This window comes from Hemibagrus wyckioides, linkage group LG27 (genome assembly GCF_019097595.1).
Source record: "Hemibagrus wyckioides isolate EC202008001 linkage group LG27, SWU_Hwy_1.0, whole genome shotgun sequence".
Taxonomy (NCBI): Eukaryota; Metazoa; Chordata; class Actinopteri; order Siluriformes; family Bagridae; genus Hemibagrus; species Hemibagrus wyckioides.
Genome location: NC_080736.1, coordinates 18,177,059 through 18,202,058, shown reverse-complemented (window position 1 = coordinate 18,202,058; position 25,000 = coordinate 18,177,059). Strand labels below are relative to the sequence as shown.

Sequence of the window (25,000 nt, the reverse complement as noted above, 5' to 3'; positions counted from 1 at the left end):
ACTAAGTTTTCATTTAAACAAGTGATAATTACAATATACTCTAATCAGGTATAACATTATGACCAGTGAAGTGAATAAGACTGAGTATCTCCTCATCATGGCCCCTGTTAGTGGGTGGGATATATTAGGCAGCAAGTCAACATTTTGTCCTCAAAGTTGATGTTAGAAGCAGGAAAAATGGACAAGCGTAAGGATTTGAGCTTTGAGTTTGATGAAGGGCCAAATTGTGATGGTAGACCACTGGATCAGAGCATCTCCAAAACTGCAGCTCTTGTGGGGTGTTCCCGGTCTGCATTGGTCAGTATCTATCAAAAGTGGTCCAAGGAAGGAACAGTGGTGAACCGGAGACAGGGTCAGGGGCGGTCAAGGCTCATTGATGGACATGGGGAGCGAAGGCTGGCCCGTGTGATCCGAGCCAACAGACGAGCTACTGTTGATCAAACTGCTGAAGAAGTTAATGCTGGTTCTGATAGAAAGGGGTCAGAATACACAGTGCAGGACAGTTTGTTGTGCATGGGGCTACATAGCTGCAGACCAGTCAGGGTGCCCATGCTGACCCGTGCACCACCGAAAGCACCAACAATGGGCATCAGAACTGGACCATGGAGCAATAGAAGAAGGTGGCCTGGTCTGATGAATCATGTTTTCTTGTACGTCACGTGGATGCCCGGGTGTGTGTGCGTCACTTACCGGGGGAACACATGGCACCAGGATGTACTATGGGAAGAAGGTGAGCCGGTGGAGGCAGTGTCCTGCTTTGGTCAATATTCTGCTGGGAAACCTTGGGTCCTGCCATCAATGTGGATGTTCCTTTGACACGTACCACCTACCTAAGCACTGTTACAGACCATCTACACCCTTTCATGGAAACGGTATTCCCTGATGACTGTGGCCTCTTTCAGCAGGATAATGCACCGTGCCGCAAAGCAGAAATGGTTCAGGAATGGTTTGATGACCACAACAACCAGTTTGAGGTGTTGACCCAGCCTCCAAATTCTTCAGATCTCAATCCAATCCAGCATCTGTGGAATGTGCTGGACAAATAAGTCCGATCAAACTTAAAGGATCTGCTGCTAACATCTTGGTGCCAGATCCTACAGCACACCTTCAGGGATCTAGTGAAGTCCATGCCTCGACAGGTCAGGGCTGTTTGGCAGCAAAAGGGGGACTAAGACAATATTAGGCAGGAGGTCATAATGTTATTCCTGATCAGTATACATACAAACACTTATTTCCTTTTATTTTTTACAGCTCTATGTTTATATCTGTTATATTAATTATCTGACTCTGATGTCAGCTTTACTGTGGATCCTGAATGTCTCATCGGTGAGAGAACGCAGGTTTGAACCTCGACTTGAACCCTCACTGCATCCATGACCCAGACATCGGGGTGGATTTCATGAACCAACTGCATACAAGCTACATTTTCACATTAGGAGTCACAAAGGAGTTTAACTTACTCCGGAGCAGTCATGATGTCAGATCATGAGTTTCTATGGTAACCACCCTAACCTTGCGGTAACCCTGCGTTCCAACCAGCACAACAGCCAGAATAAAAGGCTGTCAATCATCTTCAGGGATGAGGAATAACACTGATGCAGATTTCTGGCACTAGTATGTGTGTGTGTGTGTGTGTGTGTACTAATCAGTGTGCAAGTCAGACACAGAAAGCAGTGTGTGAATTGTGTGTGTGCACAGATGTGTGTGTGTGTGTGTGTGTTAGATCTGCACACAGCTGTGTAGGAGCGTTTACCTCCTCGCTGGGGGCGAGCTGCAGCACCACAGGAGTGCTCTCAGCGAACAGAGTGTGGATGGAGTTCGCCACACTGTCCAGGGTGAACGGCACCGTCTGAGACAGAGACAGGAGGACGATTAGTAAGAGAGGTGGAAAAAAAAAACCCCGAAAGGAAACCATGCTGAGTGTCTCGTGACTTAAAATTAAGGAAGTTCAATTCCACAATTGTGCAACAGTAAAATAACTGCAAGGGAAGTCTTCAGGAGAAAAGATATTTACTTACTAACAATAAACTGACCTTTAGATCTAACAAATTTTCTATCATTCCATTTCCTTGGATTAATTTTTCGAGATGTTTTTTAATGAAATTGAAGACAAAGTGGATCTGAACTACAGTGATGGATTTCCTTGAAACAGCATCCTGATTAAAACACTCACGTTTTGCAGTGGATAAGAGGAGATGTTAGAGGGAAGATCTAAACTGTCAATGCCACGGACAGCGATAAGGGCGCTGGCACGAGGGCGATGGAACAGGGAGCCTGCTGCTAAGCCTGGCCAATCCAGATCCTACACACAGACACACACAGAGAGAGAGAGAGAGAGAGAGAGAGAGAGAGATATCACTCAGATGCTTAAATCCAAGCAAACCTGACTTTTTTAATGTTCTTCAGCTAAGGAAGTGTAGAAATCAAAACCCAACATGACCAGACACAGTTACACCACACATTTAGTTCACAAAATCTGCTCGGTGGTTCACCATCTTGTTCTGTGGTACAAACAATCGTCGTGGGATGAACACATAAAAGAAACACAGATCAAGATGGTGGTCCACATACTCATAATCCACTTTTAACGGATTACCTCACGGACAGAGAAGCCCATGGTGAGAGCCACCAGGTCCGGGATCTTCTCTCCGGCCAGCGGCCAGTTTCCAGACCTGAAGTTCACATACTGGGGGCTACGCAGCACCGTCAGCTGGTCACCAAAAACACCTGCAAAAAACACACAGACCTTTTTTACATCTTAAAGCGATTGCACTGATTAGGCAAGCTCCTCGTGCTGTATATGATGCACTAGATTTCTACATATGGATTCTCATGGATGCAGCTCCTTAAAGCAAAATCAAAACAAGCTTTTTAAGCAGAGAGTTCTGTCCCTCTCTCTGTCTCTCTCTCTCTCCGTCCTGCACGACTATAAGTGCTAATTAAATTGAATCATCATTTTAGCAATCACTAGGAAGTCCAGAACAGTAAAGTGCGCGTGACCAGGCCCGACTGAAGGCATGTCCCTGACCAGGGCGGTCACATGACACTGCATCACTTCGAATTACTATTAAAATCGTATCCGATATTTATTTGCTTTTTCTTTTTTTTTTTTTTACAGTTATTGGTATATGTAAATGTGAGTTTTGCAATTATTCGCGGTTAGTAAGAATAAAAGACACGGATAGTTCATTTGAGGCTGACCAAAAAAAAAGGCAAGGCTGAATCCGTTCAAAAAACCTTCTGTTTGCTATAAAGTGCATTATAACCCGCATTACCTCAAAAACACATAGTGCACTTAAAGAGGGAACAGGGAGATATTTGGGATTTAACCTTTCATTCGGTTCTATTAGCATCCTATGCTAACCCGAGGCTCTCATGTAGACCTTCTAACGCTTTTTTATACACACGAATCAATTCCAAACTGAAAAAACAAACAAACAAACAAACGCGTTTTTATCGTTTTACCTGCTAGAGCCGCGAGCGTAACGAACACCGACACGCCGTTCATCGTCCTTTTCGGTATTATTATTTTTTTTTTTCGGGGGAGAACCGAGAACACTTCCTCGCGCAGACAATCAGCTGACAGTCTCTGCGCCGCGCTGTGCGTGATGACGTAGGCTGTTACTCCGGAGCGACGTGGTGAAGTTTTTAGTAAATGGCACCGCCCAGCGGAGGCGCCCGGGTATGATGTCGGCGGCGGAAAATGGCAACGAGTTCCTCTGGATAAAGTGACGCTTCGATCACAGAGAATCCACACGAGAGTCAACTTCAGGTTGGTTTGGGTTTTTTTTTTTTTTTGTTGAACAGTTGAACAATAATGTCAGTGTTTATCCACACACCATGGAAACGTGCTTGATCATTCTCCACAGATTCATATATATATATATATATATATGTTATATTTTAGTCCTTTGTTGCACTTTTAACCCTGATTAAACTAATTAGGAACTTGATAATTAGCACAGCTGGGGTTTAATTAACACTAGCAAGTCATGTTTTGTTTTTTTTATTTTAGAATAAAACTACTGCTTTTTTAACTCGTACTTTCTTAATTACGCGTTAAATTAATTAAAGGTTTTTTTTGTTTATTTTTTTTTTACATGACAAATGAAAAAGAAAAAAATGGATAAACAGATCCTTTCCTTGTCACTGTCTTTTGTGTCTTTTATCTGCAAAAGTGTTTACCATTTAACGCGGTATATACTGTGGTTTAGTTTTGTTTTGTTATTTTTTATCACCTGGAGGAAAGGAAAACGTGTGTAAAACGTTCTGAAGCGTGTATCAGAGTGGAGGCGTGTCCAGGAGGTTTTTAATTCATTTTTTAAATTTGTTTGTTTATGTATCATCTCAGTGAATTGCAGGTTGTGGGGTGGGCGGGGCTTAATGTTTCCTATGGGCGGGGCTTGATGGTTCTTGAAGCTTGAAGTTGCTTACTTACATAATTAGGAGACAAAAATAACAGAAACCAGGTGGCAATAATACTCCCGATATTTCTTTTAAAATCATTTTATTAGTACGGATTGATAGTAGACATGGAATGCAAATAACTGATGCGATCAGGATTTGCGCGTGCATCTTCTTCTCGCTGTTCGTTTATCATGAGATTTCTGTCCAACAGTATAAAGAATTAGCAGCAGATTTGTAAATATTGGTATGGATTCTGATTTGTCAGAAGGAGATGAAGAGATTTTCGCGGCTCTGACAGTAAGTGCAGCTGTAAATCACGGGTTTGACAGGAAATGACACGGAGCCATGGAACCCTTTTAAAGTTCCGTTGGCTTGCATTACCACATCTGACCACATGGAGGAGCTCTTGCTACACTACAGTGTTTTTGATCGTTTAACGACTCCGACCGGACTCGATGTTTTTTGTTTTTTTGTATATTTATTTCTTTAGAATGTCTTTGGTATAAATTAATTTAATTAACTTAAAAAAAATAATTTTTCAATTATATCCTTTAACCAAATGTGCTTCATTTATTTATTTAAATTTTTTTTTTTTTTTTTGCTAACTGAAATCTGCAGCTACAAGCATCTTGCTCAGGCCACGTGTTAATTTTTCAATTATTTCGTCATCCTCGCGCGCGCTCTCAGCTCAGTCTGGGATTTTTGTTGCTTTCCCGGTATGATGATCAGTGGTGAGCAGTGCTGGCTCAGGGGTTTACCGAAATGCTGCGAGTTATTACACACCATGTTTATACTGGCTTCCGGTTCACTTGGAAGTGCACCGGTGCACGTGCCAAATTAGGACACTGGGTGTGTCCTAGGAAGAGCAGAAATCTGTCCTGAATCTGTTGAATTGGATTCTCTCAGGTCAGAAAGTGTTTTATTATTATTATTATTATTATTATTATTATTATTATTATTATTATTATTATTATAACTACAGCACGGACAGCAGTGTAGCGTTTATACGAATAATTCGTTATCGTTGCTATAGTAACACCTCATTGATATGATGTTTTTTGTAAGGAGATGTTTGTGTCAGCGAGCTTAGTGGTTAAGATGTTGGACTAGTGATTAAAAGGTTGTGAGTCGGAATATCTGGTCCACCAAGCTGCCACTTAGGGGCCCTTAAGTAAGACCCTTAACCCTGACAAAATGCCTGAAATGTAAGCCTGTTTTGTCTTATTAAAAGAGAATGTCAGTTTATAGCTGCTATAACATAAGTGATAAGTTTGTTCTCACATGTTGGATGTGATCCCTGTTATTTGTTATTGTTAGTGTATGGTTGTGGTACACAATTCACACCACTAATGACCAACGGTGTAGTTTTGACGATGTGTAGCTGTAGCTAGTTGGGTTTTGTTTGTTTGTTTTTTTAGCCCCACCCTCATGCGTAAGTGATGACGTTTCATTTGCGACGTGTTTCAGTCAAAACGTTCTAGTCTTGTTATTTAACAGCTAATTGCTTATTTGTGAAAGCCGTAACCATCTAAATCACGATCTGTACTTGCAGTATTCATGTAATAAAGATACAAGTGAAGTTTCATGCATAAGCTTCGTTAAGATTCCCAAAACTGATTTTTCAGTCACAGTTGATGTTTTTTGTTTTTGTTTGCTTGTTGTTGTTTTTTTATATAGTTACCATTTCATCATTGCATTTGCGTACGACGGCATGTGACAGGAAAATAATTGCGCGAGAACGGTTCCTCTTTCTGATGGTAATGTTGACTCCGAGGCGAGATCTCCGTCTCTGTGTTCTCCAAAAAATAAATAAATAAATAAATAAATAAATAAGCCAGGCTTCCTGAATCACAGCGAATTAGACATGGCCTTTTCAGTTTAATCAAAAATTTCATTACATGCCGTGTGAACTATGAAAAGTGTTTCTAATGGAATTACTCTCCAGCTTGTGGATTGTGAAAACGCAGCACGCAGGAGAACGTCGTTTCGACTGTTCTGAGGTTTTGGTACTGTACTCTTAGAACCTTTCGAGCTACTCAGGGTTCATTGGATGGAAGAGTAGTTCTGTGTAGAACGCTATTCTGTGTAGAGCCTCAGCAGAAATCATTAGAACACTTAATTAGCTAATGATCTTTTAAAGAACCCTTGAGGAACCTGGTTTTTTTTTTTTTTCTTTAAGCAAAAAATTTGGCGATTGTTCCTCACATTTAGTGAGGAGGTTTTTACAGCCCTTAAATGTTGGAGTTACTTTAATAATCTTTAAAGTAAAGTAGAACCCTCTTGGAAGCTAAGAACCATTTAATTATTTAATAAACCCAGGAAGAATTTCGGATATTTAAGGTTTCTTGGCTTAAACATAAATTTCCTTCACTCTGAGCCCTTAAAGGTTTTGTGTAGAAACTTACAACAGAGTGATTTTCTATCAGAACACATTCCATGTGGAAACCCCTGAAGAACCCTTGATAAACCCTTGATTTTTCCCCCCCATGAGACTCTGTCTTAACTGGGTGATACAGATATATTTAAAGCCTTTGTGGAGTTCTGCGCAGAACCCGTTTCTGGAAGTGAAATACTCTCAATTACCCAAAGTTTTAGATCAGAGGTTTTTCATTAAAACATTTTAAGGGTTTGAAGCTTAGAACTGAAGAACCCTTTAATCAGAACCCTTAAGAACTGTGAAAATGTTTTTTGTACAATACACTCAAGGGAAGAAATAGTTCCTCAGGGGTTCTGTCTAAAGTTTGTACATGGAGCGTTCCTATACTAAAGAACAAACTTATTAAGGATTCTTGGCTTCCGAAAATGGTTCTCCTAGGGAAAAAAAAACCCCTCTATATAAACTTTAATGGTTCCAACCAAAGGGTTCTAAATTATTTTTGTACCACACACTTACACAGGTAACATGGTTCTATCAGTTAAATCATTCAAGTTTATGGTTCTACTTGGAACCTTCTCTGATAAGGAAGTTGTTCTATTTACGTTATCCTATAGAAGACAGTGAGAAATTTGTAAAGAATATTGTGGGGTTTTTATTTTATCATACCGAATGTGAAATATCATAATGTGATGTGAAAAATAGCTGTGAGTGACGTTACTGCCCTCTCACCCATCTCCCAGAATTCCAGGCAGAACATTAAAGGGTGATACAATTAAGAAAACAAAAGGAAATGAATAATGCATTACTGTTTAAGGGCTTCATTTCTTAATTAAGATCCCGCCTGAAAGATTTTAAATGCCTCGTTCTAATCCTCCAATAACACTCTGCAGTCGACTCCGACTGGCCATTTCCTCTTTGGCTGAATCCCAGTCGCTGTTTAGTGTAGTAACGGCCATTTTGTTGCTTTACGGGATTCAGTAAAGTTTCTGAGCTTGAGGAATAGAGAGTTTCAGAAGCCGTGTAGATTTTTCTCTCTCGCATTAGCAGGAATACACACAGCACTTAATTTCACAGGCTGAACCTGGAGACTCCTTCCATACTGATTTTTTTCCCCCCAGTATGTACCAACAACACGTTATAGTTTGTTCATTATTCATACTAATCCCCACAGAGTAGCCGTTCCTATACACTCTGACCATAACAATTCTTCCAGAACTAATAATTTCAAAAGCCAGAAGAAATCACGACCTGCCGCTCTAACCCCGCCCCCTGAGAATATCCGCTTCAATTTATCCGACTGCTAATGAAGCGGAGAAGTGTGAAAGGGTGGACAGAAAGGGGGGAGAAAAAAAATAATCTTAAACATAGCTTTGCTCGAAGGAACATTTAAAGGGAATAGTCATCGAGGGAATTGCCCGTAATGCACAGCGTGGGAAAAGGAAGCATTAGTCATTAAAGTCAGCGTTTTCAGACCAGCACTTCACCACACGATCTGTTTTTTTTCTGTTCTCACTCTGCTTTGATTAGTCATAATGCCCAGTTTCATCACACAGCCTCAGAGAAGCGCCGATGATCGTTTACGCGACATACACCATGTTGCCAAAAGTTTCAGGACATCTGCCTTTACATGCACATGAATGTAATATGGAGTTGTCCCGCCCTTTACAGCTATAACAGCTTCAGCTCTTCTGGGAAGGCTTTCCACAAGGTTTAGGAGTGTGTTTATGGGAATTTTTGACCGTTCCTCTAGAAGAAGCACATTTGTGAGGTCAGGCACTGATGTTGGATGAGACGGTCTGGCTCACAGTCTCCGCTCTAATTCATCCCAAAGGTGTTCTATGGGGTTGAGGTCAGGACTCTGTGCAGGTCCAGTCAAGTTCCTCCACACCAAACTCACTCATCCATGTCTTTATGGACCTTGCTTTGGTCACTGGTGTGCAGTCATGTTGGAACAGGAAGGGGTCATCCCCAAACTGTTCCCACAAAGTTGTCCAAAAATGTCTTGGTATGAAGGTGAAGCATTAAGAGTTCCTTTCACTGGAACTAAGGGGCTGAGCCCAACCCCTGAAAAACAACATCTGCACTCAATGATTTGGAGGGGTGTCCCAAAACATTTGGCGATACAGTGTATTTTCACAGCATAAACAGGATTTAGTTTATTCGTAGTTAAAAGTTAATTTATATTTATAGACAGAAATGTATGCTTTGTTAATATTGCATAAATTTTAATTGATAACATCAATATATTATAAAATAAATTTGTTCTTGCACTCTTTGGTACTAAATTAGCTCTCCATGTTGCTGTGTTGCCCTGATCATATCTTTAATACATAAATGTGGACTAAAGTGGACACTACATACACCACCACACACTGTCAGGTCTTGTGGCTCTGACTGTATCCTGTATCAAGAAGCTGGGAGTTACCTTGTTTTTAGATTATTTTTAAAGGTAAATGTATTAATGTTAAAGGTACAAAACATGCACCTTTGATGGAAAGACAAGGAGAAATACTACAAGAGTTAAGTACTCTTCTTTCTTTTTTTTTGCTGGTCAGTATTGTAGGCCACACTCTCAGGGGGGGAAAAAGGCCACTGAATTCTGCTCTTCCTTCGTGTTGGATCAGTTCCAGGAAACCTTGCGTCTTTAGTAAAGTTTTTTTTTTTTACTTTACTCAAACATTACACAAAGCGAAGCGAATTTTTTTTTTTTTACAAGAACTTTCATTTTCGTTTACAGAGGAGTTCTTAAAGAGCAAAGGTTCCACAAAACACCTTCACTTTTCTTTCGTAAGCAGATGCTTGCATTTGTTTTAAAAAGTTTTCATCTATTTCAGATCAGAAGATTTATGCAGTATGTGATAAAAAAATGAAGAAATAAATTGTCTGGATTGTTAAATCACTCTTAGATAAGTTTAAACATATAGATACCTTTGTCTACTTGTTTTGTTAGTAGAGGTAACCTTCGGTGTAATAATAATAATAATAATAATAATAATAATAATAATAATAATAATAATAATTTAGGAGCACTGATGGACTTCCAGTTTTTAAACTACATCACGTGCACCCTCCCTGGTGGAAGGTACCAACTCGAGCGATAAGGAAAAGTCCATTTCATTTCCGAGTGTGTGCACGTGCCAGTCCACGTTATTTTTCCCATCTAAATTAATTATGCACAACTCATTACCCCCCTCCCCCGAGTAAAGCCTGCGACCACTGGGGCAGTAATGGAGCAATTTGGGACGAGACCCAAGTTCCCAAGCCTGTCGTTTTTTTTTCCCGAGCGCTCGCGCCTGCCAGGGACGGTTTTCGTGACGAGCGCTCGCGCACGCACATTAAAGCACCGACCGGCCGGGCTGTAGCAGAGCTCGCGCTGACGGACCTGCATTCAAGAAACCCTCCACCTCCACCTCCTCCTCCCCTCCCCTCCCGCATTTTAGTCTTCTTTTTCTCAGCGGGAATCACGGAGCAGCACAATGGGGAGATGGAGGGCGGGAGTGAGGGAGGGAGGGTGCGCGAGGGGAGATCGGATTAAGTAGCAAATCATCGCGCTCGCGCACACACACGGTGCATTTAGTTTGCACTTGAATGCAAGAGTTGGTGCTAAAAAAAAACACGTTGATGTCTGGATTGATAACGTGGATGATGATGATGATGATGATGATGATGATGATACAGGTTGCCGTACCGCATGAGCCTTTAATTATACGTGCGCAAATAGAGTTAAGTGACAAAAGGTAGCATAAAAAAGACAAAAAGTAAGCTTTGTAACATTGTGTGTTAGGAAATCTGCCCAAGCCCAAATTTGTTAAAAGTCTCACACACCGCATCTTGTATAGAACTGTTTTTTGTCCCACACGTTTCATTAAAAAAAAAAACCTGTACATAAATTGTCGTGTACATGTACAAGTCTTTCCTTAAAAAAATAGAAAAGAAAGAAGGAGAGCTTGTGCACTCAACTCCATCTGACTGGAAATGGCCTTCGAATACAGTATATTTAATTATTATATATAAGGTCTATAAGTGTGTGTGTGTGTGTGTGTGTGTGTGTGTGTGTGTGTGTGTTATATGTAGACACAGCGTTCATCAGTCGAATAGAAAAAGCGCTGGTGTGAAATCTGAGGCTCTCCATCCGCCATTTTATAACTTACTGCAGGCCACAGTCCACTAAACTGACCAGTAACACTCCAGTAAACACTGGACGACAAGAACAATCAAGACGGAGGGAAATTACTGGATAGATAGATAGATAGATAGATAGATAGATAGATAGATAGATAGATAGATAGATAGATAGATAGATAAAAATTAAAGTGTGTGTGTGAGAGAGAGAGAGAGAGAGAGAGAACAAAGCAAAGAAACAAGTGGAGAGACAAAAGTGGAATAAAGGAGAAAGATTTCAAGTAAAAATGGCAAGGAAGGATAGTCGGATAGTTGAAGGGGATAAAAGCAAAAGCTTTTAGTCTTTATTAAAAAAAACAACAACACCGGAGAGCACGTGGGGGAAGGTAATCTCGTGTCTACACATACACCACCTTCCCCCCAGTTAGGCCTTGAGCAAGTCCCACTTCCGCTCCCAGCTCGAGCGATTATCGTTGTTTCCTCCGTGTAAAACCGTAAACACCGGGCCCGATGCGAGCGCGCGCGCGCGGGGGCGAGCTCCGGTATTAAAGGAGCGCACGCGGGACATTTCTTTGTTTGAACTGAAGCCGGTTCTGCAGCCGAGACATTCCTCAGCCTCGGCTTTACGACTGGTTTAATCCTCCTCGTGCTCAGTAACGCTGTCGCGTGTGTAATGTTTTCTGATGTTATTGTCTCCGTTATTGTCTTTAATCACGTGAACGTGCGGTCAGACCTCAGGAGGCTCACGCGCTAAAATAAACACTGAAATCATTCCGTTAAAAAAATGCTCATTTTAATCTGAGCTGATGCTTTTATTCTACTTCAACCATTTATAATTTCTCTCTCTTTACAGGTCTTTCTTTCTTTCTTTCTTTCTTTCTTTCTTTCTTTCTTTTTCTTTCTTTCTTCCACTCCTAACATTTATTTCCCGTCCATCTTTTTATTTTTTATTTTGTTCTTCTAACTTTGTTTTTCCCTAAACTCTTTCTTTCTTTCTTTCTTTCTTTCTTCTGTATTTCTTCTTCCCTTCTTTGTTTATTATTATTATTATTATTATTATTATTATTATTATAGTAAGGCTTTGGTCCCTGATCCTTGGCGCATGAGAAAGTGAGATGTTGGTGCGCGTGTGTCTGAGATGTAACTCTGAGTCGCGAGCGTTTTCTCTGTAAACACGCTGTAGTTGTGGTGTTGTTTCGGTGTCCGTCAGGCTGCCGATTTATTTTGTTTACTCTCTCTCTCCCGCTCTCTCGCTCTTTTTTTCTTTCGCGGGCGTCGCGCGGAGGTTTTTATGGTAATTGCGGTCCTCCCCCCCCCTCTTCGACTGGCCTTCTGGGTAGGGCGCGTGAGAGAGAGAGAGAGAGAGAGAGCGAGCGAGCGAGCGAGCAAGCAAGCGAGAGAGTGTGTGTGTGTGTGTGTGTGTGTGTGCGTGCGCGCGCGAGCGAGCGAGCGAGTCAGTCAGTCAGTCAGTCAGTCGCCAGTCTCGCGCGCGAGCTCGAAACGAGCAGCAGTTTTCGACTCTCCGGCCGCTCAGCTGCGCGTACGGGATCTCGCGCGTTCGTAAAAGCCCGAAACAAAGAGCGCTCCTCGGTGTGGACTCTCACGCAAAGGATTTGAGGAGTGTAAAGAAAAAAATGATCGTCAAGGTTGTGTGTTCGTCACCGGCGCATCCCGCTTTGTGCGCGTGAGGAGGAACCGTACTGTCGCGCGGCGTGCTCGCCTGTGTCTCGCCGAGCCCCCAACATGGCGCTACGAGGCGCGAGCGGACCGAATTAGTTTTTTGTTTGTGTGTGTGTGTGTGCGTGAGTCCGTTCGCGGGAGTCCAAAGGGAAGTCTTCGCATTTGCGCTCGCGTTTTCCGCCACATGGACTTGCGCTCTGTTCGGACAAAGGAACGGGATTCTCCCTCGGAGCTTTATTTTGGGAATTCAAAGATGCGCCTGTCTCTTCCGCGCTCTGCACCGCGTACTTCTCTGAACGGATATTCGCGGAGACGCTGAAGTCCCGAAAACACCGGCTCGACCCCGGGCGCTCACGCGTCTCCACTTTCAACTCGGATATTTTTTTTTTGCCCCGTCCCGACACAGCGCTCCGTCCTTTGTGAGTTCGAGCGAGAGGAGAACACCGCTCGTGCTCACGGAGCACCGGATTTCACACTTCTCATTCATAACAGGTAAGAAGTTCTGAACTTTATTTATAGCGGTTCTCGTTTGTGTGTGTCCGAGTTTGGACTTTAAACGGCATACTCCTTAACATATAATGATCTCGTGCACATGGGTCAGGGAGGCATTTGTGGCAATCGCGTGGCCAAAAAAAAAAAGTTGTTTGTAAACATGTTTGCGTGCGTTTCCTTGGTTGACTCGTGAGCATTCCGGTGACCGGGTCGGCACGAACTTCACTTCACTTCACACTTACGTGCGCGAGACGTTGCACAATTCAGAGTTCGCGTTGCTTCCTGCCTAAACGTCTGTATGTCCGGGATATTTGTCATTCATGAATGATTTTTATACACACACACACACAGAGTGATTACGGGACTTTCCTTTAAGCTGACCTTTGTGGATTTTTCTTCTACTTCGGCGTCTATTCAAAGCGAAAACACACCACCATTCCGTGGAAGCGTCGGCTTTCTCGGAAATGCACGTGTTCTGTTTTTCACGTCAAGTTTTTGTCGGAGCTCGCGTGCGACCACGGTCCACGCGGCGTTTGGCTTTCTCGCAAAGTGTAGATACGGCTAGATTTATTGATTTGAAGCCTCGCCCTTTTTTCCAGACGGTAACCTCACCTTGTGCTCGCGACTTTGCAGTTAAGCGCTTTTGGAGGTCACCGCCATTTCGTTGTTTTTTTTCCGGGCGTTTTTTGCCCCCCAGTAGTGGAAACATTTTTACCTTCATTTAAAGTCACTTTGTATTGGATTAAATTCCGGTCTAGGATAGGCACGTGCGAGGCTAAGGGCTGACGAGAATCGTAGTTTTCACGCAATCTATTGAGTGGTCTCGCGGCGTTTTTTTCTTTCTTTTCCTTTCCTCCTCTACGTGAGCCGTCTCACCTTTTACATTTTAACGAATCCAAGTTGTTTCTCTCATTTGTCTTTTTTTTTTTGCAGACAGTCCTGTTCTCTTTTGTCCCCCAGACGTTATTTATTTATTTACTTTTGGTTAATCTCTCAAACCGGCATCGACTTCCCACGTAACGGAAAACAAAAAGTGCATTGTAAAAACAAAGGCACGTTTTATAGCGCGCGTGCGTTTTTATGTGCACGCAGACCGGCCCCGGCGTCGTCAAATCCTCCAATAATTCCCAGCCAGTGGGCGCGAGATTCACGGAAAAGGCATAAAGTCGTAATTGCACTTTGCAGGCTGCGTCCCAAACCACCCACTACACTGTGTCAAAACAGCAGAACACCACACCATGGGTCAGAAGAACAGGCCACGCCCCCAGAAACGGTACTAGGTACTAATCCGGTGTCTCTTCTTGTAACGTGGTGCATATTTTTTTGCTACAGGTGTATTCACGCGCTCTTACTGAGTAGCGTGCTGAAGGTCCGAGATCTGGGTTCGTTTTTTGTCTATGACTCTACAGCTTTCTCAGAACAATAGTACTAGTACTAAGTGTGCCCTTTCCCTGTCGTATCTTCTGTTAACTGGAAGCTCGCGTGCCTTTTTTAATGATTTGCAGTACATATTTGGAGCGTGATGTACTAAAGTACACCGTGTACACCCCTTTTTTCAGATGCACATTAAAAGTGACAGAGTTACTCTTAATGGTTCCACCCCAGCGATGGTGTAATGTCATGTTTGTTATCAGGGTCTGACTATCAGAATAAACAAGAAGAAAAACATCTGTACACATCAGGGTTGAAGTTTCTCATAAATAACGTGGTGTAGAAAAGTACCCCAGCATTGCGACACGCGCTACAACTTTTTTTAAAGTAAGATTCGCACAAAACGTTGTGACGTAGAACACAATGATGCAGTCATTTCACGTGATATATACATTACGGTGGGTGGACTGGGATCTGGATGCGGAACCAGAACGAACCAAGTACTTGTGGGGGGAAAAAACAACAACAATATGAAAGAAATAATGTCCAGCGTTCTGAACACGATCCAGCTTCTCTGGCAGATCCGCTGAACTGTTTTAAACATTTCCATTGGTGTAAATCATTTGAATAAGACCAGAGACTAGCTACCGAGTTACAGACATTAGCACATTTTTTTAAACCCCCTTTTAACTGACGATAAAAAAATCCCTCAACGACTCAAAAATAATGCTCAAAGAAATCTGGATAAAGTCACGTGCGTTTATTGCCATTGCGGCAAACTGTCCATTAAAACCGGTGACGTAAATTACAACCGCAAATCTACTGTAAAATGTATTGGGAAAAAGATATTATCGTAGTTCATTTTGTCGCAAACAAATTTTTACAAAATTGACCCTTTACAAAAATTTGACTAGCTAGCTAACTGTGTAAGCTAGTTTCTGTAAAGAATGTTTTTTTTACGCATCCACCGAATAATATTGAGCACACTTTTGAGAACTTGTAGCTATAGCTACCCGTTTTATTACCAAATCTACAAGATACTTAAACAGATTTGTAGAAAAGAGCTATTTCTTTAAAAAAAAAATTCATTCCGCTCCATTAAACGTGGCATGAATGCAGGATTCATCAAGCACGTGCGAGTGCGCCATTAATCAACTCGTGACGGGGGTAAATAATACGTCATAGCGCGTGTATAATCTGTGCTGCAAGCCAAAGCGGGGCTCGAGACAGCCTTGAGGTGGAAATAGGCCAAAAAAAAAAAGAAAAAGAAACGGGTCGCTGTTGAATCTTGCGTCACCGCTGAAGCGTGGGTGGCCCGGTGCGACGTGTTGCTCAAGAGGTGAAATTCCACGTCATGTGTCGTGACCGCTTTAATCGCAGGTCGGCGGCTGTGGAAAAATAAATAGGCCGCGTAGCCTCTCTATCAGCTGCCGGCGGCCCGTTTATTTGGTTTCTCCAACCCCATCCCCCGCTTTTACCCCTACCCCGCGCGCACACCTCGCTTCTCGCTCTGTCTCCCCTGCTCCCCTCCTCTCCCCTCTCTCCCTCCCTCCATGTTCATCTCCGCTATCCGGATTTGTTTATTTATAGCGCGGGCGGCTCAGCGGGGAGCTCGCGCCTGCCTGCCTGCACGGGGCTCCGCATGCACACCCGAGAGTCTCCAAAAAAAAAAACCCACCAACAACACAGAACACCGGCTCGCGCGTTATGATCTCACTCCCATTGTAACCGGAAACGTGTTGTACTGCGTCAGAGGTGCAAAAACAGGTCCAATAGGGCAAAGTTCCATTGGTTAATAAAAGGTCAAAGGTCAAAAGGGATCGGGTGGCTGTTTTGAATTATACGCTCTCGGGTTTGGGATTAGAGGGCGCCTTTGTTTAGGAAATGTTTTAGCCTGAGGAAGAAACGAGTCTCGTTTTTGTTTTCATTTTTTTTATTTTATTTTTTTGCTTTTTATTTTCCGTCAGCATGCTTAATTCGTGTTGCTTTTTTAAATATATTTTTTTTTCTCCGTTAAAATCCATTTTGCTGTTTCTCTCTGCTTTATATTCATCCCCGCACGAGCGGTTTGAGCGGAAATATCTCGCGCGAGAGGCGACGTGAGGGAGAAATAAAGCGAGAGGCGCGACGGGGGACAAGTTCACCTCGCGCTGGCGCGGATCGCGTTTCAGAGCCGAGTTGGCTCGCGCCGCAGACGTCACGAGTTTTGAATGGAAGCCTTGCCTTCCTCGGGACGTGCGCGGCCCCCTCGGGACGGCAGCGCTGAAACGCGAGAGCTCGTTCCGTCTCGTCTCTCATCGCCTCGCTTCACCGACCTTCTCTCTCTCTCTCTCTCTCTCTCTCTCTCTCCGTGCCGCAGCAGGAGCGCCCGGAGCGACGCCTACGCATTGTTTTCTTTTCTTCCTTTTAGTTGTGTGTGTGCGCGTGTGTGTATGTGCTTTTTTTCAACAGCCAGCGCAAGGGACGGAACACTACTGAAAAAAAAAACATCACAGTGCACGCGATGTTATACGGTATAGTGCGCACTCACGGGCGGAAAGATGAAGCCGTGCATTGCGTCATCAGGTATAGATTAGTTTTAAATCCGTGAACACACACGCGGGCGCGCGCGACTTTGTGTTGTATTTTGCGTAAGTTTTTTAAACCGCCTAGTCTTTTGAAGTAGTAGTACAAGGGCTAAAAACATACTAAGGGATTATTCTCTTTTTTTTGTTTTGCATTTCAGTTTTTCTCGCCTGTACTTCTTTTTAAACATATTTCTCGTACATAAATGAAAGTGGGCTAAATTACAAATATAAACCGTCACCTTGGTCCTCGAGCCCTATCAGACATAAAATAGTAGCTAAGAATATAATACGTTAACATAAACCACTGAATGTAAATTGTGAACTAGTCCTACACACTAGTGAGTCATTTCAGTCCAAGTCTTGCACGATGCCGCGTCGTGTTTTGACTCTACGCCGTTTTCAGGACGTAAGTAGTCTTGTCAGAGCGCGTGACCTTTACAGCACCATTAGTGTGACACTGTTTTCTTACAGGTGTGTGTGTGGTTTTGAAAATGACCATGCCCTGTTGAAATAGTTTGAGATCTCTAACATCTCACCTCTTAGAAACTTAACACACACATCCGCGCGCTCGCACGCCCGCACCGGCGCGTGCTCTTACGCCTCCTTTCATAACACTAAAGCAGCCGTGCAGAGACCAGAAGAGTGTTTAAGTGCTGCGAAATGAGACTTGGATGCCACAGAAGAACGTTTCTAATGATGCGTGCACGTCCAGAGGTTCTGGGGATTTCTTGAGACGCACGTGCGAAACATAAGTCCCCAGCCTCCACGCATGCGCTGCAGTCATTCCCTGTATATACACAAACCTACACTCGCGCACTGTTTCTGTGCACAACATCTAATATTGTAGACGTAAATATTAAGAGGAAGACGGTTCTGGATTACTGAAATGCCCCCTCCTCCCTGTGCGCTGTTCCGCGAAGTTGTCTAAGCTCACAAGCTGTGAAATGGTGGTGCCGCGTGAGCTGTCGAGACTAATAGTGTAGGAGCTCGCAGACTCGCCAACTCAAATCTCTCTTTCTCTCTCTCTCTCTCTCCTGACAGCGTATTGGTCGAGGATGACAAAACAAAATAAGTTTTGTAATCAGTAAACGTTACAATACCGTAATGTCATATGTTGTTGATTGCAAAACTAACAATAAACAAAGGTCGGAAAAAATGACAAGTTTTTCCATTTGTTATTGAGGATGTCATCACGTGATTGAAGATCCGGGTCATTGTTTTGGGGGGCTTCAAAATGCCAGCAGCAGTACTACTCCCACATAATCGAGAAATTGTGCATTTTATGATGCTATGATGAAATCCACGTGAATAATTATAATCCAAGCGCAAATAGGAAAAGGCGCATGTGGAACAAAGTGAAGAGCCTAAAAGCCACGTACGACTGTCCATTTAAACAACTGAACATTTATCTCCTTAAACACGGCACTGAAAGTGACCCCTCGTCTGGCCACCAGCTCGCGTGGAGTTTTGATCTTGAACGTGTGCTGTTCTTGGCATGTTCACTCGCTCTCCGTTGGAGACAAAGATCCGGCGGGTGCGCGAGAGGCGAGAGTCTGAACTACACTCCCCCTCCCCTCTTTCCCCCTGTCACCGGGGTAGGCTAATCGTTTATCCAGGCCGCTTTGTCCTTCATGGCAATAACCTCTTTCTTTTTCTTTCTTTCTTTTGGCTGGGGTTTTGGTCATTCTGCTGCTCTCATGAAGCTGAGTTCTCTCGCCGGTTTATGACTCCGTGTAGTAGTAGCGGTGCATGACTAAAGCATGAGCAGTATTAACTCTTAAACCACATTCACCCTCACCAAAGGAAAACAGAAATGTATTGATATGAAGAGGACCAGCCATCTTAACTAGCTACATAACTGGATTTCTTGTAGCTAAGGCAAAGCCAAGAATAAAAACCAGCACTGCTTTCCATTTCTATAAAACTGCCCACTGGTGGAATGCCCTTTTGTCCATTTTCCCCATCGTGTTTAAGGAAATGAGCTTGTAAAGATCGCAGGTCATACAAAATTCTTTTCGGATTTAATTGGTAACTTCGATGTTAAAATACGACGCGCTGGAAAAGTGACCTGTCCACTCACCAACTCACATGTGCACAAATTCACTAATGTCATATGTTTGGTTTTGTTACGCAGTCTGGGACTGTTTTTGTTCTTGTTGGCTGACTACACCACTGCGACAAGACGTGAACTTTGAACTTCCTGTGAGCTGACCACAGCGCAGCAGTTTCACTTCTCATCATGTTAAATGACCACATCTGTCTCCTTTATTTCTAAAAGTGGAAATCTGAGCTTTGATAGCTGTACTGCTAGCTGGATTGGCGTGTGTGTGTGTGTGTGGGGCCAGGGTGTATTCACACCTCGCGCACAGCCTACCTGGGATATGGGATAGGATCCTGATCCACCGTGACCCTGATCAGCATAAAGCCCTGGCGTCATATATTTGTTAACCGCCTCAGAAGCCACGCCCCCATCTTTTACCGCAGGATTTATGAGGTTTTATGTGCCTAAATCCACACCTCAAAACTGGCACATTTTACACTCTCTAGTCTTTTCCGTGCCAAGTTCTCTCTCTCTCTCTCTCTCTCTCTCTCTCTCTCTCTCTCTCTCTCTCTCTTGCCTGTCTCAGTGCCGACACGGAGCGACGCAGCTGCTCACACGCCTTCCTCGTGCCCTTGGCGTCTCCCCATGAGAGTCACACATACACAGCTTTAAAAAACAAAGTCTAAACGAATCGGCTTTTGGATTGTTTTCACTGAATTAATGTAAAAAAAAAAAGGAGTGTGTATAGGCTTGGATTGTTCTGTATTTGTAAATATGTGTACACATTCCACAGTTTGCACAATTATTGGCGTGTAATTTTTTTTCCTCAACATGGCAACAGTTAGGTCCAAATTTTTCCAAATTATAGTTTTTAAAATAAAGGCCTTTTGGGTTCATAATGTGAAATCTTGTTTTTTTTTGATCGTTAGGAACAAAACTTCTTTCAGACACTCTCTCCATCTTCATATCAATCAGAAGCACGCGTACCAGCAAGGACATAATGGACGTAGAAAGTTTATATCAAAACATCCTGATATAGTTTGTTGAACTGTTGATACGTGTAGCACAGCTCGAGCCTGTTTAACGGGAAAGCCCGGCAGATTCCCACGTGTTTGTTTGGAGTCTTGATTTGGAGCCGGGTTACTTTCAGCATCAAACAAAGGCGACTCGGAGGAGTGTCGCTTTGCGATGGATTGCCTCTGAGCTGCATTTTCTTCTCTACAAGGAGACGAGCCGCACGCGCGCTCCCCCCGAAACAGCCCGGGACGCATAATGTACTCACACTAGCGCGCGGGGTCGTTAAGAGCGCGGAAAACGAGCGCGCGGGGGAGCGTGTGGCCGAACGATTCGCTCGGATTAGTCTTTAATGGACGAAGGGAGGGAATTGCAGCTCAGAGGGGAAAGCTCGAATTTATGCGGAGGATTTTCTGATGGGAATTAATATACTTTTGTCACTATGTGGATTATGATCCAGATCCTAACTATAAAGTGCCTTTGAAGAAAATAAAAGGGCTTTTGAATGAAAAAAAAAACTGTAGTCTACGTAGGCCGTTATTATAATCGACTGATTTTTATTGTGATCACGCGCAGTGAGGCTGAAATGGCAGGCCACGAACCCTCCCTGTTTAAACGTTCTGGCCTTGTTGCTACATGGGTTGCCATGGAAGTGACGAAAACACTCCAGCAGTGAGAGGATTTTGTGCGCGTGAGGCCGAAGCCCACTTTGATTGATGAGACCGGGGGCGGTCTGCCTCCCTCCTTCAACGGCAGCGGCCGAGACCGCATCTGCAGATAAGAGCCCCGGGTCTGCCTTATTGAAATCCGAGGGCTCTGTAGAGCCATCAATAACGGAGGCGCGGCTCGCAAGCTCAACAAAGCTCCGCTTTTATGTCATTGCCAAGCGGTGGGGCTGGGTGATAGCATCTTTCCCTCAGTGGCGCTATGATGAAATTCCCCCTTCTTCTCCTCCTCCTCATCTGCGGGCGCCGGGCATTTCGCGTGCGTGTGTGTGTGTGTGCGTGTGTGTGTGTGTGTGTGTGCGTGTGTGTGTGAAGGAGGAGGGTGAGTGCACGGCGTGCACGGCGGCATTCCTTATCAGAGCGCTTGTGACTAGATAACAACGTCACGTGGTCTGAATCCTGCTCCGCAGCCTGGATACGGGCCATGCGAACGCAGGCGTCTTTAGCAGAGACAGTCAGACTGAGGCCTGACCGGAGAGACTGTTTGCTTTTCTTTTCTTTTTCTTTTTTTCCCTCCTTTTTCCCCTTTTGTACTGAGCACTCATTCCGTCCTGCCAAACTGGTTAAAAAAACCTTCATCTGGAGCTATGTGAAGTGTGTGTGTGTGTGTGTGTGTGTGTATGAGAAAATAAAGAATATATGATCTTACGTTTGTTTGTTTTAATTGCAACGGAAATTTTGGGTTTTATTCATGAATTATTTTTACTCTTATAGGAAGTCAATCAAGGGATGGTGCTGGCTAAAACATCCAACGTGAACTAATCAAGCAATAAAAGTCGTGATTCAAAGCATGGTAAGGCTTTTTTTTTTTTTTTTTTTAAGATGCTTATCATGTGCATCATAAAAAATGGATCCCATGATGATATTTCTTTCTTCCTCTCACTCCCTTTTTTAACTGCCATAATAAAACATAAGTTTTCCACCCTTCATGTTGTGCATCAGTCCTCTATTCCCTGCTAGTTGTTTTCTCGATTATTTACGTATGTAGGCAGTAGGAATCCATGTAATTTAAATCCCCTCCATCTTATTGGCATAGATGCGTGATGCAGTCTCTCTGGGGCTTGATGGGAAGACAGATCTGAGCTGTCTGCTGGGCATCGTCTACAGCATGCATCAAAGCCCTGTCTGCCCCCGCAGAAGCCTAGGAGAGGCCGACTTTTATGAACAATTTCCCTCTTGTGACCTTGACTACATTGTGCCATCTGCTCCATTCAGAATTTAGTGTGGGAAACAAACAAACAAACAAAAAAAATCGCACTTTGTGACTCATTTAAATCCGACCTTATATACGAGTTGTGTAAGTTACCCTTAGTATTGATTATGAAATTTGACCACACGTATGAAACCTTATAATTGTAGTTATAGAAATAACGTAAGTTATCGTAATCAGCATTTGCTTCATCATCGTATCCTTTTACTGTGATCCACTTGAATTAACTTGAGTTAATAATTTTGTGGTTGAACTGGTTTGCTTTTTATCTCTTTTCCTTCCAGGTGGATGCAAGTGCAGCCTGCAGAATGAACCCACTCACAGCACTTGGCATTGATCGGAGCAGCCTAATGCGGGAAAGCCTCCACGTTCATGGGGGAATGGTTTATCCAGCAGGAATCCGACCCCTGCCAACAGAAAAAGGCTATGTTGGGGACCGGATGCCAGAATTACTCTATAAACCTGATGTGTCGCTGGACGGCAGAAAGGCCACTAATGGCTATGTTGGACTTTATAAAAGCCCAGCACCAGGGATTCAGAAACCTCTGGTCGTGCCTGGCACCGGTGCAGAAGCTTTGGGCTTGGATAGGCATGTCGGACCTGTTGATAAGCCCTCTGATCTGGGATTAAATGGTGGCAGCAGCACCAGCTACCTGCGTCTCCCGTGGACAAGCCCTTACCACGAGGCGGGACTGTATCCCTTTCTAGACTCCACCAAGTATGCTGCTTTGAATATGTACAAAGCATCATTTATGTCACAGCCTTCACCATACCTGCCCCAACACCTGGCCTACCAGTCGCTTTGTCCTGGGGCAGGAGGAAGTGCAGCTGGTGCTGAGCGCTTGTTTTACATGCCACCGTATCCTTCAACCCCCATTTCTTCAACTCTTGCCTCTCCTCTAAGAATCCCCACAGCTACAGTAGCTCCTACAGGACTGTCCCCACTGGTGCATCATCAGGACAAGACCTTACAGAGCATTGGGCCAAGGATTCACCATGAGCCCTCTGCATTTGGGCAGCAAATGTTGCATCAGCAAGCTCAGGCCCACCACCAGGCGCAAAGTGAGAGGCAACACTCTAGCAGTGGAAATATTAATAGCAGCAGCGGCAAGTCCAGTCGAATCCCTTCCAGCAAGAGCTCAAGCAGCAGCAGCAGCAGTAGCAGTAGTAGTACTATTAGCAGTAGCAGCAGCAGCGCAATCAGTAGTAGTGCTAGCATAACCAGCAACTCTAGTGCCAGTATTCCAGTAGACTCGAGCCCTTCTCTGGTGATGCAGGCACCCCGCCCCACTCCACGGCCCTCCCACCCCGCTGGTGCTCCCCCACCTCTTGTGGACAGCACTTCAGACTTTCAAAAGACTGTATTTCGGAGTCCTTCATCCTCGCTTGCAACCTCGTCTGCTTCGGCAGTTTCCCATCCATTCTACATATCCCAAGAGCATCGCTCCCCACTAAGGCCTGCTAGTCAGAAGCCCAAGTCTAAAGAAGGGAGCTCGGAGCAGCACAGGAGTGGAGCAAGTGAGAGGAAAGGCTGTAGTTCACCCAGTAAAACCTCCGCTGAGAAACCTGTACAACAGGGGCCCCCTACCAAAGACCCAGCAGACAAGCCATTAGACCTATCTGCCAAGATCATGGATTTTGAAGGACCTCCTAATGGATTTCCTCCAAAGCTGGAGGCTTTAGCAAATCTGGGCTACTCTCCCAACTCTCGTTATGGACTTCCTCCGAGCAGAGAGCTTCTAAAAGAGACTCTTTCCCCCTCATCCTCTGCTGTCAGCACTTCTTCTAAAACTCCAGAGAGGCCTGAGATTATTAGCACTTTACACTCTTCCTGGGTGGTGCCAAGCACGACCCAGGCACTCTGTTCTGATGCCAACCACAACAAAGGTTCCACTGTCATCAAAAATAAGAATCTAGAGCATGTCATTTCACAGCCAAGGAGCTCTTCATGTCCAAGGATTGGAGAATCTAACAGTGGTGTTGTATCAAACCCTACTCCTGTTGTTGTAACGTCCACATGTCGTCCATCATCTGCATCACCGTCTCCTAAGGTGAATGGCGAGTGGCCGAAGTCTGCACCCACCCCACCAGAAAAGGTGCAATCTACTAATCGTGGTAGCAGCCAGACATTGGCTTTGAAGCCAGTGAAGACCCCTAAAAAATCAGATACACCTGAAATTGTCTTCAAACCCCAGCAGCCACACATAGAAAATGGACATCCTCCCCCTCACCTCTACATGACCCAAGGGGAAGCCTACTTGCCCTCTAGCTTAGCGTATGCTAACAGATACCTTCCATACACTGTTCCAGAAAGCATGTCACTTCCACACCTGCAGTTGCCCGGCAAAGGGCCAGTGTACCCCCATCCAGTCCTGCTGAACAGCAACAGCTTATATTCTACTCGTTTGCCTCACAAGCCTGGTCTTCCTTATGGAATACCATCTAGTCATGGAGAGTATGTAACCTATCATGATTCGCAAGAGATGGTCCATCCCCTAATGTCTCCCCACTTGCCTCTTGACCCCAAAGTCAATGAGCGACTCGAGCCGAGGTCCAGGCCTCAGGAGAAGACTTGGCAGCACGAGGAGTCCCCTTACAAGCAGCACAGTGTGTCGGACACGGACACGCGCTACACAGCTGAGAGGGACTCTGAGGGGCCAGAAGTTCTGGGCTGTAAACCTCACACAGCGAGCAAAGATGACATCGTCTGCATCGACCTGGTCCAAGACGACACAGATGGCAGTCCTGAGCCAGACAAGTACAGCACTATTCCTGCCAAGCAGAGAGAGCCCACCAAGCCAGCCGGCAGCGGGACAGGGGATGGGACGAGGAGTACTGGTAATTCCAAAGTGAAGGAGCCAGAACTCATGCAGATCCTGCGCTCTAGCCAGCCAGTTGAATACAAGCCAGCTGAGGCTGAGCGGCGGCCAGATCCCTGCAGTCCTCCAGAGCCACAGGAGCAGGCCGAGTCTCCTGGGCAAAGCCAGGGTGAGG

General features: G+C 44.3%; 2 protein-coding genes across 6 annotated transcripts in view; one reads left to right on the top strand and one right to left on the bottom strand.

Annotated features, from left to right (window-relative positions):
• The window catches only part of atp6ap2 (ATPase H+ transporting accessory protein 2), a 9,605-nt gene extending 5,985 nt beyond the window's left edge, over positions 1-3,620 (bottom strand). The window contains exons 1-4 of the mRNA XM_058381699.1: positions 3,466-3,620; positions 2,597-2,727; positions 2,174-2,302; positions 1,754-1,849 (exon numbers count right to left, since the gene is read on the bottom strand). Of these exons, the coding sequence (XP_058237682.1) occupies positions 1,754-1,849; positions 2,174-2,302; positions 2,597-2,727; positions 3,466-3,508 (399 nt within the window). The 5' untranslated portion in view covers positions 3,509-3,620. The remainder of the gene's footprint in view (positions 1-1,753; positions 1,850-2,173; positions 2,303-2,596; positions 2,728-3,465) is intronic.
• Positions 3,621-3,720: 100 nt separating this feature from the next.
• Positions 3,721-25,000, top strand: part of bcor (BCL6 corepressor) — an 81,981-nt gene continuing 60,701 nt past the window's right edge. For 2 of the 5 annotated variants that reach the window (XM_058381669.1, XM_058381667.1), the window contains exons 1-3: positions 12,331-13,078; positions 21,511-21,589; positions 22,291-25,000. The exon at positions 22,291-25,000 is cut by the window's right edge and continues 338 nt beyond it. In XM_058381669.1, coding sequence (XP_058237652.1) covers positions 21,587-21,589; positions 22,291-25,000 — 2,713 coding nt within the window. In that variant the 5' untranslated portion in view covers positions 12,331-13,078; positions 21,511-21,586. Of the gene's footprint in view, positions 3,773-12,328; positions 13,079-21,510; positions 21,590-22,290 lie in introns of those variants that run through there. The other 3 variants (XM_058381668.1, XM_058381670.1, XM_058381671.1) reach the window with 3 other exon arrangements.